The 14,901-nt window shown below is 38.3% G+C and overlaps 1 protein-coding gene across 11 annotated transcripts in view; it reads right to left on the reverse strand.

The window, feature by feature from the left end:
- Nucleotides 1-14,901, reverse strand: part of NEBL (nebulette) — a 377,590-nt gene that overhangs the window by 16,055 nt on the left and 346,634 nt on the right. For 9 of the 11 annotated variants that reach the window (XM_045399653.3, XM_065520396.2, XM_074001157.1 and 6 more), the window contains 2 exons: nt 13,932-14,024; nt 12,643-12,792 (listed from right to left, as the gene is read on the reverse strand). The exons of the other annotated variants lie outside the window; for them this stretch is intronic. In XM_045399653.3, the coding sequence (XP_045255588.2) occupies nt 12,643-12,792; nt 13,932-14,024 (243 nt within the window). The remainder of the gene's footprint in view (nt 1-12,642; nt 12,793-13,931; nt 14,025-14,901) is intronic. 11 annotated transcript variants of the gene reach the window in all.

Genomic DNA, 14,901 nt, shown 5'->3' on the forward strand with positions numbered 1-14,901 from the left:
ACACATGTACTTTGTACTTTTTAAACTACACATGCAGACATTACATTTCAGCATTTCATTGATATATTTGACTTAGTTGTCTCAAATAAGAACTTCTAGGCTGGGTGTGGTGGCTCATGCCTGTAATCCCAGCACTTTGGGAGGCTGGGGCAGGCGGATCAGTTAAGGTCAGGAGTTCGAGACCAGCCTGGTCAACATAGTGAAATCCCACCTCTACTAAAATACAAAAATTAGTGGGGCATAGTGGTGGGCGCCTGTTATCCCAGTTACTCAGGAGGCTGAGGAGAATCGCTGGAACCCAGGAGGCAGAGGTTGCAGTGAGCTGAGATAGCACCATTGCACTCCAGCCTGGGCGACAAGAGTGAAACTCAGTCTCAAAAAAGAAAAAAAAAAAAAAAAAAGAAGAACTTCTCTAAAATATTATTTTGGGGAATCTGCAGTTCCTACATATTGAAAAAACATACAACATTAGTTGTATTTGTAATTATCCACCAGTTAAACTTGATTAGCCTCAAAAATCAAGAAAATCAGTACATTTTGAAGCCAACTGCTTTTTCTCTAGAAAAAAATTACTCTGCAAATGTTCCAACAGAACTGAGCTAAACCATAATATGGTTTAAATACAACTAGATAGCTTTAGATTTTAGAATTTCTGCTATTTTACTTCAGAATAATCTAGCCCATTTACTCCTACATTTAGATTTGAATTGCAACTTCCATTTTGTTCCCTCAGATTTGTTTCTCATTTTAGCTCTCTTAGGATAAACTCTCCAAGTTGTAACTATAATTCAAACCACAAATATAAGCAGAATTGTCAGGGAGAGAAAAGATAATAATTTCTTCCCCAAATTATAGAGTCTTTAATAATTATTCTCATGGCACAAAATCCATATGGTACATGTTTGTGTGCACATGAACACGTGTGAGCCATCTCCCAAAACAAGACAAAAAGAAAAGAAAGGAATGTACAGTGCAGACACATATGTAGCTTCCTGACAAGAACTCCATGACTTTGGGCAGTTCTTTGATAAGATGAAAGCAATTCAGAGCATACAACTGGCAGGTAGACAGAGATGCTATTTCCACTTATGTATCCCTGTCCCTAAGACTAGCTTGTAGATGCAAATCATGCCATGACTGAAGAGTCAGCTCACAGCAAATCGCAATTTTCCTCAGTGAATACTACTGCCCATGTTGTATAAATCAATATTTAATATGAAGATTCATTACTCAAATACAATGAAAGAAATTGTCATTATTCCACTGCAGAGGATATTCTGGAAATACTTATTGGATCAATGCATGTAACATTTTTTTAAAGACTTAAAATGGCATTGCCTTTGGTTTTTCCTGAACTAGTGTATTCTAATACTGACCCTTAGACAATACCATCAATCCATAAGGAGTACTCATATGTAGTTTTACACTAGACATCTTAAGTAACAAGCCACACTAAATATCATAAATAGGCATATCTTGGTGCTGATTAAATTGCTGAATGAGCACATATATATTTTCCAACAAATAGATATATATAAAACTGACTCAATGTGTCCCCAACATGATTTGAAGATACAGAAACACAAGAAAGTAAGTGTGAATGACTGTCTGGGTCTCAGCACAAATTCTCTATGTGGGTCTGAACAAACAGGCAGGTATGAAGATTCCCTGCCATGTAGGGAGGTCAACAGGTTGACTGTACACAATTGTAGGGATAGTTAGACAGGAGCAAGGTAAGAACTTGACAGAACAGTAGACAAGTTTAACACACACGGGTGAGGTATGGCACAAGAATAAGATCCAGGACGAGAATGAAAAATATAGGCACAGTGGTTCCATGCCTGTAATCCCAGCAACTCAAAAGACTGAGATGGGAGAATCACTTGAGGCCAGGAGTTCAAAACCAGTCTGGATAACAGAGCAAGACCCATCTCTGCAAAAAACAAAACAAAACAAAACAAAAAATACTAGCCAGGCATGATGGAGGATGCCTGTCCTCCCAGTGATTGCAGAGGCTGAGGCGGGAAGATCCTTTGAGCTCAGGAGTTAGAGGTGCAGTGAGCTAGGATTGCCACTGCACTCCAGCCTAGAGGACAGAGCAAAACCCTGTTTCTAATTACAAAAAAAAAAAAAAAAAGTATCATGGGCATATCAGAAATACTAGGAGGAAGGATCAGGCAGTAAGAAGTAGCAAATCTGGCCACAGGGCATGAAATACATGACCAAGAGCCAGGGCCACAGATAATGGGCAAGCAAAATGCAGAAAATTCATACGCTATTTCCCCGCTGTATTATTTCCAGCACGTGGAAATTTTAAAGAGTTCCTCTAAAGTCGGGAACCGATTCCCTGACCTACATGCCTAGGGCTTCATGTGGGGCACCTGACTGAAATGGAAAGTGGGAGAAAAGCAGGGAAATTTGTGACTGCGGAGATCACATTATGACTCTACTGTTTTGCACATAAGACAGACAGGTAAGTATGAATATCTGTTCAGTCTATGATCCAACTTGGACATTGATTTTAATCTATATAAACCAAAAACGACTACTTTCATTTCATTTGCTAATGTTCAACCATCCGATAAGCAGGAATATCTATTTTCTCCTTTACATGCATGTCACTTTACAGTTTATGAAGCTCTTCCCAAAAAGTTTTCTCATTTGACACACATGCTAGAGCCACATTTATATCCTTCCTGATGATCAAAACTTCTCTTTCTCCAAATCAACTCAGTCTCACAGGAAATATATTTTTAATGTTTTATTGTTTCCACTTTAAGTATCAGATGTTTCTCCTTCACCCACATACGGAACCCTTTGACTGAATCTTGGCAAATTGATGAAAGACACGTGTGCATTCTAGAACAAGTGCTATTCATTAGTATTTGATCCTTTCCCCAACTTCACACTCAGAAGAGAAAACGTATGACATTTCTTTCATTCCATTTCTATTCAGACTAGGAATACAAGTTTCTCTAAGGGCTTCAAATTCAATCAGAAGCCCAAAACTTTTTCTCAGGGAAGTAATAGAATGAACGAATACTTGCTAACAATGTATAATGTCTGTTTTTTCACAGGCTAGATGTACAGACTAGATGGTAAAATATAATCATGTGATAGCCTACAAATTGGAGTTTACATTATAAAGAAATAATTCATTTTTCTAATGATTAGATTCATTGCAGAAATTTATTTATTTTTAAGGCAGATTCTTGCTCCGTCACCCAGGTTGGAGTGCCGTGGCACAATCTTGGCTTACTGCAACTTCCACCTCCTGGGTTCAAGTGATTCCCCTGCCTCAGCGTCCTAAGTAGTGGAGACCACAGGTGCGTGCCACCACACTCAGCTAATTTTGTATTTTTAGGAGAGACCAGGTCTCACCAGGTTGGCCAGGCTGGTCTTGTATTCCTGGCCTCTAGTGATCCACCCACCTCGGCTTCCCAAAGTGCTGGGATTGCAGGCTCGAGCCACCGTGCCTGGTTCATCACAGACATTTAGTATTTCAATCATCAACTCTTCATATCTTCCTAAACTTAAATGAAGACAGCACCTTCTCACTAGAGCCCAGCAGAACACACATTTCAAAGGGGACAAATTTAAACACAAGAGCATTTTTGGGACAAATTTAAACCAACTTCTCAAATTCAGTTTGGAAATAACACTCAAAGATAGTTGGGAAGTACAACTGAAATTTTGAAATTCTCTTGCTGACTGCACATTCTTTACAGAAGTCAGGCTAGCAAGGAGTTGGACTGGGGAGTGATCTTGAAGGGTGACCAATCAGTAGTCAGAAAACTGAAGCAGTGGCTAAAATAGAAACACTAGCGAGTTTATTTTAAATGAAGATACATAGTTCTAAATCAGAAGTGTATTTTCTTTTTCTTAAATAAATCTCATGAATATTTGAAGTTTACAACATGATGTTATGGGATACATAATAGGTGGTAAAATGGTTACTATAGTGATGCAAATTATCATACCTACCATCTGACACAGTTGCGTGTGTTTGTGTGACAGAGACAAGGGCAGCTACAATCTACTTATTTAACAAAAATCTCTAATACAATTTTATTAACTACAGTCCCCATGCTATATGTTACATCTCTAGATGTGTTTATCTTACAGATCTGCTACTTTGTATCACTCGAGTTACATCTCCCCACCCCCCCAACCCCATTGTAACCATTGTTTTATCTTCTATCTCTGTAAATTTGACCTTTCTTTTTCAGATTCCACATATAAGTGGGATCATGCAATATTTTTCTTTCTATGTCTGGTTTATTTCACTTAGTATAATGTCCTCTAGGTCCACCCATATTATGGCAAACGGCGGGGTCTCCTTTTTAAAGGCTAAACAATATTCCATTGTATGTGTATCATTACCACATTTTCTTTACCCATTCATCCTTTGATGGGCATTTAAGTTGTTTTCATATCTTGGCTATTATGATAAAGATGCAATGAACATGGGAGTACAGATATATTTACAAGGTGGTGATTTCATCTACTTTGGGTTGGGTGTATACCCAGAAGAAGAACTGCTGAGTTGCATGGTAGTTCTATTTTTAATTTCTTTAGGAACTTCCATACTGTTTTATAATGGGTCTACCAATCTACATTCCCACCAACAGTGTGCTAAAGTTTCCTTTTCTAGTAGGTTTTTCTGGTCATCTAATTTCAGTGTTTCTGCTCTTCTGCATAAACAACAAATGCTCACAATAAGAGAGGTTGCGATATTTGAAAAAAAAAAATCTACCCATACTATTTCTACATCATTAGCCCCTCTAGCGAACCACTGGGAAGGTCTCTTGATGCCTGAGGAGTCCATTTCTTGGTGAAAATCTAAACAATGCAGACCAGATTCTTAGAAAAGCTCCATGAATGGATTAAACCTCCACGGAAGAGACTCCGCTCAACTCCAAGTCTAGGTCATTGGTCCGCTAAATAGCGTTTAAGTCTCCTACAGGATAAAATCCAAGGAAAGTGTGCTGGGACCATGTTCCCTTGAGCCCTACCTCTGCAGAGATTGGGGTTCAGCACTGCCCACACTCTAGTTCCAGACTTCTTCAGCCCATCTACACACACAGCCTCAAGATATGCTGAACTATACCAAGTTCCCAATGCGCTATGCTCTCTCTCATCTGCCCTTTTCCTGCCTAGAACATTCCTTTCCCATTTCTCTACTTGGCTATCTCTCTCTCTCTCTCTCTTTTTATTTTATTTATTTATTTATTTATTTATTTATTTATTTTTGAGACAGGGTCTTACTCTGTCACCCAGGTTGGAGTGCAGTGGTGTGATCTCAGCTCAGTGCAACCTCCACCTCCTGGGTTCAAGCAATTCTCATGTCTTAGCCTCCTGAGTAGCTGTGATTACAGGTGCTTGCCATGACAACCAGGTAATTTTTGTATTTTTAGTAGAGAAGGGTTTTTGCCATGTTGGCCAGGCTAGTCTCGAACTCCTGACCTCAAGTAACCTGCTTGTCTTAGCCTCCCAAAGTGCTGGAATTACAGGCATAAGTTACCATGCCTGGCCTTTACTTGGCTATTTCTAACCCTATGCAATACTCCACAATGTTTTCCTGAGCGCAATGGTTTTACGCAACTGGTTCACCCACCAGAATGTGAGTTCTCTGAAAACAGTAACTGTTTATTGTATTTTTGTGTTCCCAGTATCTCATACATACGAGATACAAGATAAATGTTTGGTGACTGAGCAGATGGGGTCATGGGTACCAGTAAAACACCAGGGCAATTGGCTGCACAATTGGTGCACTGCCCTCTTGAAAATGCTATGGACAATAAACTGAGAGTTCCAGAATGTACTGAGGCATCTCTTGCAGCTCTTGAATACATATTACATGGGATGAAATGCTGGAAGTACAGCCTGGCGAGGGTGGGTTAAACTGCCACAAAATTCGAAACTCACTTTCAGTCAGTTAAGGCAGGACTAGGGTATCCCCACAGGATTCTCTCACAGCAAAATGGGAAAGGTCATGAGGTTAGAAAGCTGAAAATGTCTATTTTGAAAAGTGCATCTGTTTTTTATTCCCCATCACACTCCCATATCCTTTTATGTTTTCCGGAGGAAAACAGAAACACATAGCATACCTGAAGCAAAACTGAACACAAGTTCAAATCGAGGCAGGTAAACACCAGGTGACATCGCAAGCACACGCCAGTATTTGCGATACCAGAAAACTGCAAGTCAAGGAAAACCAAAGAAACACAAAGTAATACCGGAAAGCAGATACACATTGCAGGCAATGAAATAGAGGCAAACACAAAGATCAAAGGAAACCTCCCAGTGAAATAAGCTGAAATCATCAGGATCCTTTCCACTAAAGGAGCTGTGTGTCAAATAAAATATAAGTTAAGCGAATCTAATACCAAAAGGCAGTGAAGATAATTTCAAGTAATACTATTCATGAATCAAAACAAAATTGGGTAAAGGTTAAATAAAAACCTCTGTTCTTAAATCAAAGTAACACAGTAGAGATGTAAAATGAAAAAGCTTTGGTAACGTAATACATTGGGAAGTAGACTGAAAAGTAAAGAAAGTCCAAAATAATCATATAAGAAAAGAAAATACTGAACAAAGTAAGATGGGAAAATACCATGGGAAACAGATAACCAAAATGATGACAAAAACTGAAAGGAGAAGGCTCACATATTAATGCCCAAGAAAACCAAATGTGAATGGTGAAAACCTTGTACTTTTGCCTTAACGAAATGAGTTGATTGTTCAACCATTTGTCCTAACAATCAGAACTTCCTCTAACTCGAAAGAAGGAACAAAACCTGTGACTCTCATAACTGCCCAACTACTTAATTCATAAAGTAAAACAGACCCCTTTCAGAACATAAACACAATCTTACACATAGAAAGAAGAGAAAGAAAAAAAGTTTATTTAGGCCACTTAGCTGAGGAAATATAAAATATCTGCTTCTTGTTCTGCGCCATTCTTACCACAGATGCAAAATTTAAGCCTAATAAGGTTAAATGACCTCTTTGATAACCCAGACCGAGTCGTGAGAGCATTGGGACTTAAGTCCAATGTCTCGTCCTCCAGTTCAGGGTTCCGGCCACCACAGGACACCACTGCCACACACCCCACTCCGACCGCAGGGAGACAACCAAATATTAAAGGACATTTTTCTGGGACATAACACATTTTATCATGTAAATTACAGCTAGACAGGAGGAATAAATTCTAGTGTTCTATAGCACTGTAGGATGACTATAGTTAACAAGAATATATTATGTAGTTTCAAATAGCTAGAAGAAGGATGTTTAATGTTCCCAATACAAAGAAATGATAAATGTTCAAGATGATGAATATGCTAATTACCACATTCTGATTACTATATGGTGTATATATCAAAACATTCCTTGGAACTTCAAGCATATGTACAATATTATTTATCCATTGAAACATTAAAAAAGAAAAATCAATCCTTAAAATAGTCCCTTATAGCAGTGGTATTGGGAAGATGATCTTGACCAAAATATTTTAACTACATTTTGTTTTTAAAAGTAAATAAAATAAATTCAAAAGAATCAACAACATCCAGAAGAAAAATAGCATTTCTAAATATTTATAAACATTTCCTTTCTTCATCTTACCCCTAACTAGTATTGTTATAAAATTCTTTTCAATTTCTAGGATAGAATTTAAACAAATGCATATGATGGACTGTTACTGTTAAAAGCACTAACAATTTTCATCGCTCCACTTTTTATAGAGTCAATCAGCACCTTCTCACCAGAGCCCAGCAGAGCATACATTTCAAAGGGGACCCTAAATTTCAAAGCCACTGAGAAATCATGGAAACTTCTTTCCTTCTGTACCAGGAAAAAAAAAATACTGAGAATGCTTCCACTTCAGAGTATTTTTTCAGCTATGCTTTAATGCCATTGAAACATATCAAAACATCACCAAAAATGTAAGAATCTTCTTGAAAGCCTTCCCAAAGAGAATTTTATTTTATAAAAATAATTATACTTACATATATTTATGCATGTGGTCCTCATTTTTAAAATATTCATTTGGCCATTTTATCCCCTCTCCAAATAGTTGCTGAATGCTTATTCTAAGAGCTAGAGATAGAACAGTCAACAAAACAGCTAATATCTCTGATCTTGCTGGGCTTGCAGACTGAGCCAAATAAATAAATCAATATATAATATCTGAAGTGGTACCAGGTGCTATGAAGGAAAAAATGCAGAGAAAAAAGACGGTCAGGAAAGGGGTGCTCTTTTTTCTCTAGTAGTTAGAGAGGGAGTCACCTGAGCATTGGACATTCAATCCAAAATATGTACTCATTAGAGCACTTCAAGCAGTAGCCCAAACAATTCCATACAAAGTTCCCCTAGCAATCATCCTCCTGTTAGTTCTCTTGATAAGTGGATCATTTGCTTTATCAACCCTCATCACCATACAAGGGTTCACATGACTAACCTACCATTATGGCCTCTAGCTGTAAGATGATTTATTTCAACATTAGCAGAAACTAACCGAGCACCGTTCCACTTAAGAGAGGGTGAATCAGAATTAGTCTTGGGCTCCAATGTTGAATATGCTGCAGGCCCACTGAAACATAAAGAAAAATGGCACTTAGCTAAGCAAACATCTGGGGTGGCAGGAGTAATCCAGGATGGGGTAACAGTGTGTGCAAAGCCCTGGGGGAAGCATTCTTGGAAAGTTTGAGTAAAGCAAAGGAACCGGAAATGGTGAGAGTGGATAGATATACTCAGAATGGCAGAAAATTAGTTCAGAGCAATGGCCAGGTCCCAAGATCGGACATGGGTCTTGTACACAATGATGAAAATTTGGGTTATATTCAGAATAAAATAGTAGAAGAGTGACATGATGTCACCAGGGCTCCAAGAAGATCATTCCAGATGCCAGGTGGAGAACAGATTAGAGCAGGGAACATTCCAGATGATTCCACCAGATCATTCCAGATCCACCAGATCATTCCAGATGCCAGGTGGAGAACAGATTAGAACAGATTAGGTGGAAGATGGTGTGGCCAGAGCAGAAGCAGACAAACGAGTCAGGAGGCAACTATGATTGTCCAAATGAGAGATGACAGTGGCTGACACAAGGGTAGCAACAATGGAGGTGGGGCCAAGCACTCAGATTCTGGATATTTTTGTCATGGTCCAGCTGACAAGATTTGCCAATGAACTGGATGTGGGGTGTGAGTGGAAGACAAGAGTCAGGGGTGACTCCAAAGGGTTTGACTTCAGTAGCTGGAAAGCTGCAGTTGACACTTAGCAAACTGGGAAGCTCAGAAAGGAGATTTCTGCAGGGAAGGGGGAAGCAGAGAGGCGGTATTGAACTTAAAAGGTTTGATCTATGTCACTAATCATTTGAATACAGACATCAGGTACCAACTGGTAGAATGTGCTTTGCTTCACTTAAACCAAATCAGCATATTCTGACGTATCCTAAAATCTTTTCAAATTCATACGGCTCTTTTGTGGGCATACTGTCACTTGTGTTTATGTTACACAACTTATTGGTACATCATCACTTTTGCTTCATACCTCAGTATCTATTTTTTAAAATAGGAAATGTCCCTAAAGACAGAGCATCTTGGCCTCAAAACAGGGGACTGAGAACAACAGAAATTTATAAATGACTCCAAAGAGTCAACCTTTTGGCCAGGCACAGTGGCTCACATCTATAATCCCGGCATTTTGGGAGGCTGAGGCAAGTGGATCACTTGAGGTCAGGAGTTCAAGACCAACCTGGTCAACACGGCGAAACCCCCTCTCTACTTAAAATACAAAAATTAGCCAAGTGTGGTGGCATGCACCTGCATTCCCAGCTACTCAGGAGGCTGAGGCAGGAGAATCACTTGAACCTGGAAGGCAGAGGTTGCAGTGAGCCCAGACCGCGTTACTGCACTCCAGCCTGAGTGACACAGTGAGACTCTGTCCCAAAAAAAGAAAAAAAAAAAAAAAAAAAAGAGTCAACGTTTTCTTACAAGGCATTATTTGAGTCACTGAGTCATCGCTGCTGTCCAAAATCTCCCCACATCTTTGAAGGAGTATGAAATTCCCCCTTTTAAAAAAATATGATTATCAGTGTGTTACTCTTACTCAAATTCTAGTATAAATGCAAGAATATTTGCCTATACCTTCTTCCAATAAGACATTTTCTCATTCATTTTGGCTTAGGATAGGGTCCTCCTGCTAGAAATAATTAGAAAAGAGAAGGAATGTGGGCTCGAGAAGAAAAAGAGGTGATTAACAGCAGCAGGTTTTTACAGCCTTGGAGAAGAGAATGAAAAGAGGTAAGTGAGGTGGGTGTGGTCTGCTGCTGCAGAGGGAGTAGAGGCATCCAAGCAGAGGGCCTCTGAATTCCTGATCTCTACACAGATCCATTCAGGACCTAAATCATAGACTTGGATGATGATTTCCAAACTGACCTCCAGCGCGGCCTCCTCTTCTAAACTCTAACTGTGTATGTGATGCTTCCATTTGAACATCTCAATGTTTTGTCCTATCCAATGCATGCTTCTATCCAATCAGATATTGCATGCTCTGTCCTGTCAGAAACATTTTTCTCTCAAAGCCCCACAGCCTCATTAACGTCCATCAGCATTGACATCTCTACTCAAACATCCCCTCCCCAAGGAAGGCTCCCCTGACATCAAGGCCAGATGCCGCTGCCCTGTTATTGTAGCCCTTATTCCTCCTCCTCACAGGCCTGATTCTGCTCATCATTATGTATTACTTGTGTAAGTGTCTGCTAAATGTCAAGGTCCCCCCACCAGCCTCTAAGCCACTTACAGCGGATGTATGTTTCTTTTGCTCACTGCTGTGTGCACTGCCAGATCTAAGCTCTTGGCCGGTGTACAAACAGCACTCAGTAAACATTTGGTGACTAAATGAATGAATGATGTGCTGGGGAGACAGACGTGAAGTAAAGGGTGATTCATGAAACAAAGACTCTCTGGTACGTTGCCTTTGGGAGAGATATTAATTCCAATATGCTGAACTGAGTAACATTAAATAAGGTTGATCAACATTAGTTCTTGTATTTGCTTTGGGTTTTATTTATCTCTTTAAATATCAATATTATTTTGCATTTACAGAACCAGGAAGGACACTGAGGGGAAAAATCAGTGACCCCATGTCCAAAAAAAGTAATCAGAGGTTGGGCATGGTGGCTCACACCTGTAATCCCAGCACTTGGGAGGCCGAGGCGGGTGGATCACTTGAGGTCAGGAGTTCCAGACCAGCATGGACAACATTGCGAAACCCCCGTCTCTATAAAAAATACAAAAGTTAGCTAGGTGTGGTAGCACACACCTGTAGACCCACCTACTCGGGAGACTGAGACACAAGAATCACTTGAACCCAGGAGGTGAAGGTTGCAGTGAGCTGAGATTGTACCACTGCACTCCAGCCTGGGCAACAGAGCAAGACTCTATCAAAAAAGTAATCAGGAAGTTACTGAACCCTTCTTTAGCAATTCAGACAGACACAAAAAGGGGAGATCTTCTCATGTATATTTTACCTACAATAAAACAACTAGTTTATAATTATTTCATTAGCTATGCAGAAAGGAGACCTTTAGTAAATTTGTACCAAAGTAAAGCTAGTCCAGATTTATAATTCAAGATGTATAGAATATAATAAATGTCATTCCCATTAGTGTTTCATTGTAATGAGTGCAAAAAAACAATTATAGAGTTACAAAATCTTTCACAGCTTCATCATTGCCTCAGTCGCACCACCAAGGTTTTAAGTTGCTCAATCTCAAAATGTCCTGCCTTTGAGATTTCAACAATATGACCTTTGAGTTGAAAGGGAAATTCGGTACTGTTTTTGTTCTCATATGCTTCAGTCCTTTCCCCCTCCTTGCTGTACTAAAATATAACTGCAATGAGGTGAGGAAACATTTTAGTCTTAACCTTTAAAAACAGCTTTATAAGTAAAATTAGTTTAATATCCTAAAGAAATTCATTGAAGTTCTAGGCTTAATCCATCAGCCTGGATGCAGAAAACAGAAGATACAGGAAAAGAGTGGGTATATAAAATGGAGAGAAGATGATTAACAATCAATAGTGTTTCTCATTAAAAAAAAAAAACAAAACAAAACAAAAAACCCTCTCATCTCCCAAGTATTATGCCCAATTTCTTTTGGCAAGATCTAACTCTGTCTGCAAGTTTACATTAATATTTAAACATATACACATTCATTGTAACCTCTTAGGCACCCCAATATTACTGTAAGATTGATTTTTTTTCTTAATGGAAATCAGATACAAACTATGCAGAACTCAAGTTTCTGCTTTGACTGTGTAGTGTGTATATTTATCACATACAACTCCTGTGAAACAGACTCAAGTAGCAAATCTCAAGACCCTTTTGTCATTACAAATCCATTGCTGTGATAATAGCGAAGTAAGACAGCGGGAAAAATAACATGCAAAAATGCAAATTAGTAGGGTTTTTTCTTTAAAAAAACAAAAGGACTATTAACTTTCTGAATTTAATTTTAAATTCTCAAACACAGCCAGGCTAGATGTTCATGCAAAGGTGAAAAGAATGTTAAAGACACTCTTGTGACACACTTAAAAAACGAATCGATCTTCTTTGTAAGCGGTGGATGTTTGATACCTCCTTCATCAGACGGTCTTGTTACCTCACTGCAGCATGAAAAGCTAGGGTAAATCTCTGAGATTTCTGACCTGTCGTCTCCGAGACCTGTACCGAAAGTACTGCTGGAATGGGATCGAGACCAATGTCGCCTACAGTGACTCGCCTTTTCTATATTGGAGGGAAAATATTTACATGTGTGATTAAGTGACTCGAAAAACAAAATCAACAAAAAAATTACTTAAAAGCTTAACAGAGAAGAAAAACAATCTCTTAGTAAAGAATAACTCAAAATCTCAGCTCTAGGCACCTATTCCCAAACTTCAGCATGCATTGCATCAGTGACATGAGGGACTTAACCGTCATTTTATGCTTTTTTAAGTCTCAATTTTAAAGGACAGGTAAGGGATAGGAAATTGATAAGGATTAAGAAACACTGGTAAACTAATAAATTTTTGTTAATCGTAAAGCGTGGTTTTAAAAATTCCTTTAAACTGTCACCAGGTATATAGTATTTGTTGCCTTTTCTTTATTTTTAGAAAATCAAGTGACACTGTTTGGCTAACTATATGAATGAAATTGACTATAAAAGTACTAGAATTCCTACTTTGCCTCGGGTATTCAATTCTATTCACATCAACAATTAAATATAGAGTAGAAATCAGGGTTTAGAGCAAGATCTAAATCACATAGCTATCTATTGTTTAACATAACTGTATAACTGTCAGAGAAAATTTGAAATGTCAAATCAAGCTATCATTCCTACCCCAACTATTCATTTTTTTGCCTTTAATTATGAACTTGCAATCTAAGTTAAAAGCTAACTATGCTTCCTATGTAAACTATTCATTTTTTATTACATAAAATGTCAAAGAAAATTTTAAAGATACTTGAAAATTTCTTTTAAGACATTTCTGATGCCCTATAGAAAACCTTTCTACTGTTCTATATATCATTCCTTAAACCTACCTTTAAAAAATTATAACAATGTATTTCATGAAACAAATCTCCTTTTGTCTCAGCAGTTTGATGAAATCCAAATAACTGTATTTGTAAACCCAGAAATTCTATAAAAGCGTTCTTACTAATAAAAAGCTTATTTAAATGAATCTAGGACAGACTAATTAAGATATATCAAAAAGTCTTTTTGCAAGCTTTCTTTCCATAAATGATTAATTGTATTTAAAAGTAGCATAGTATTTTTTTGGTTTGCCAAATTCTCAGCTTTAAAATTTACATTACACAGTATAATGAACCTCTACAGTTCATAGTGGTTTCAATTTTGGGACAAAACCAAAAGTGAGCAATACCAGAGAGCATATGTAGGCTTCTAGACTGAATATTGTCTTCCAGGGGATCGAGGTCGAAGACGGAGCCAGGATCTGTGCGCCAAACTTTGAGGTCTTTTGTCAAAAGGAAGAAATCAACATTCATCAAGAAGGAATTAAAAAAAAAAAAAGCCAGTCCCCAAAAGAGTCAAGACAAAGTCTGCAAAGGAGTAGATATAAAAAGCAAACATGTAACAGACAAACTCACAGTGCTGCTGACTTCAGAAGAGGGTGAAAAAATACTTGCTTTCACAAGCATCTGTTAAGAAATCTTTGTAATCAGATTGAAGCGGCCTGCTCTATCCACTGAGCTGCCCTGCCAGACCTTGCTGAAGTACCTGTGACCCGTCACAGGTACACAGGAGCACATGGGGCAGCTATATGCATCCCCCACAGCACCCCCAAATCCCCAATCGCTCTTGCTCTCCACAGGCTGAAACAAGCAAAACGTTTGATTATAGCTTCTGATTCAGGACATGTGAGTAATTCATAGGAAACAATTGAGAAGTTTATGTTTAAAAAACAAAACAAAACAGAAAAACTTCCCTTCCTATAACAGAAATAAATATTTAAAATGTGGAGTGGTGGCAAGTCTAGTTTTCATTCTGAGTCTGCGAGTGCAAGCTAAGTGTATCTAATAAGATACACTTATTTAAAAAGTGTTATAAGCAAGGCACACAGCAAGGAAATACGATGAATGAAAAAAGAAATAATATCAGCTTCCTGCTGTCAATGGACCCCTGCTATAGTCAGTGATCAGACTGTGCAAACCACTTTGTTCTCCTCGTATTTCAATAACTTCTGAATTCATCAGTCTCTCCAACAAAAGGACATCAGATTCTAAAATAAGCTGTTTACTTACAGCTGTACCAACAACTGGAAAATAAAAACCTAGTTACAGACATATGGCAGAAATGGAGCTAGAGCAAAAACAATTAATTTATAAAATGGA

This window comes from Macaca fascicularis, chromosome 9 (assembly GCF_037993035.2).
Source record: "Macaca fascicularis isolate 582-1 chromosome 9, T2T-MFA8v1.1".
Classification (NCBI taxonomy): domain Eukaryota; kingdom Metazoa; phylum Chordata; class Mammalia; order Primates; family Cercopithecidae; genus Macaca; species Macaca fascicularis.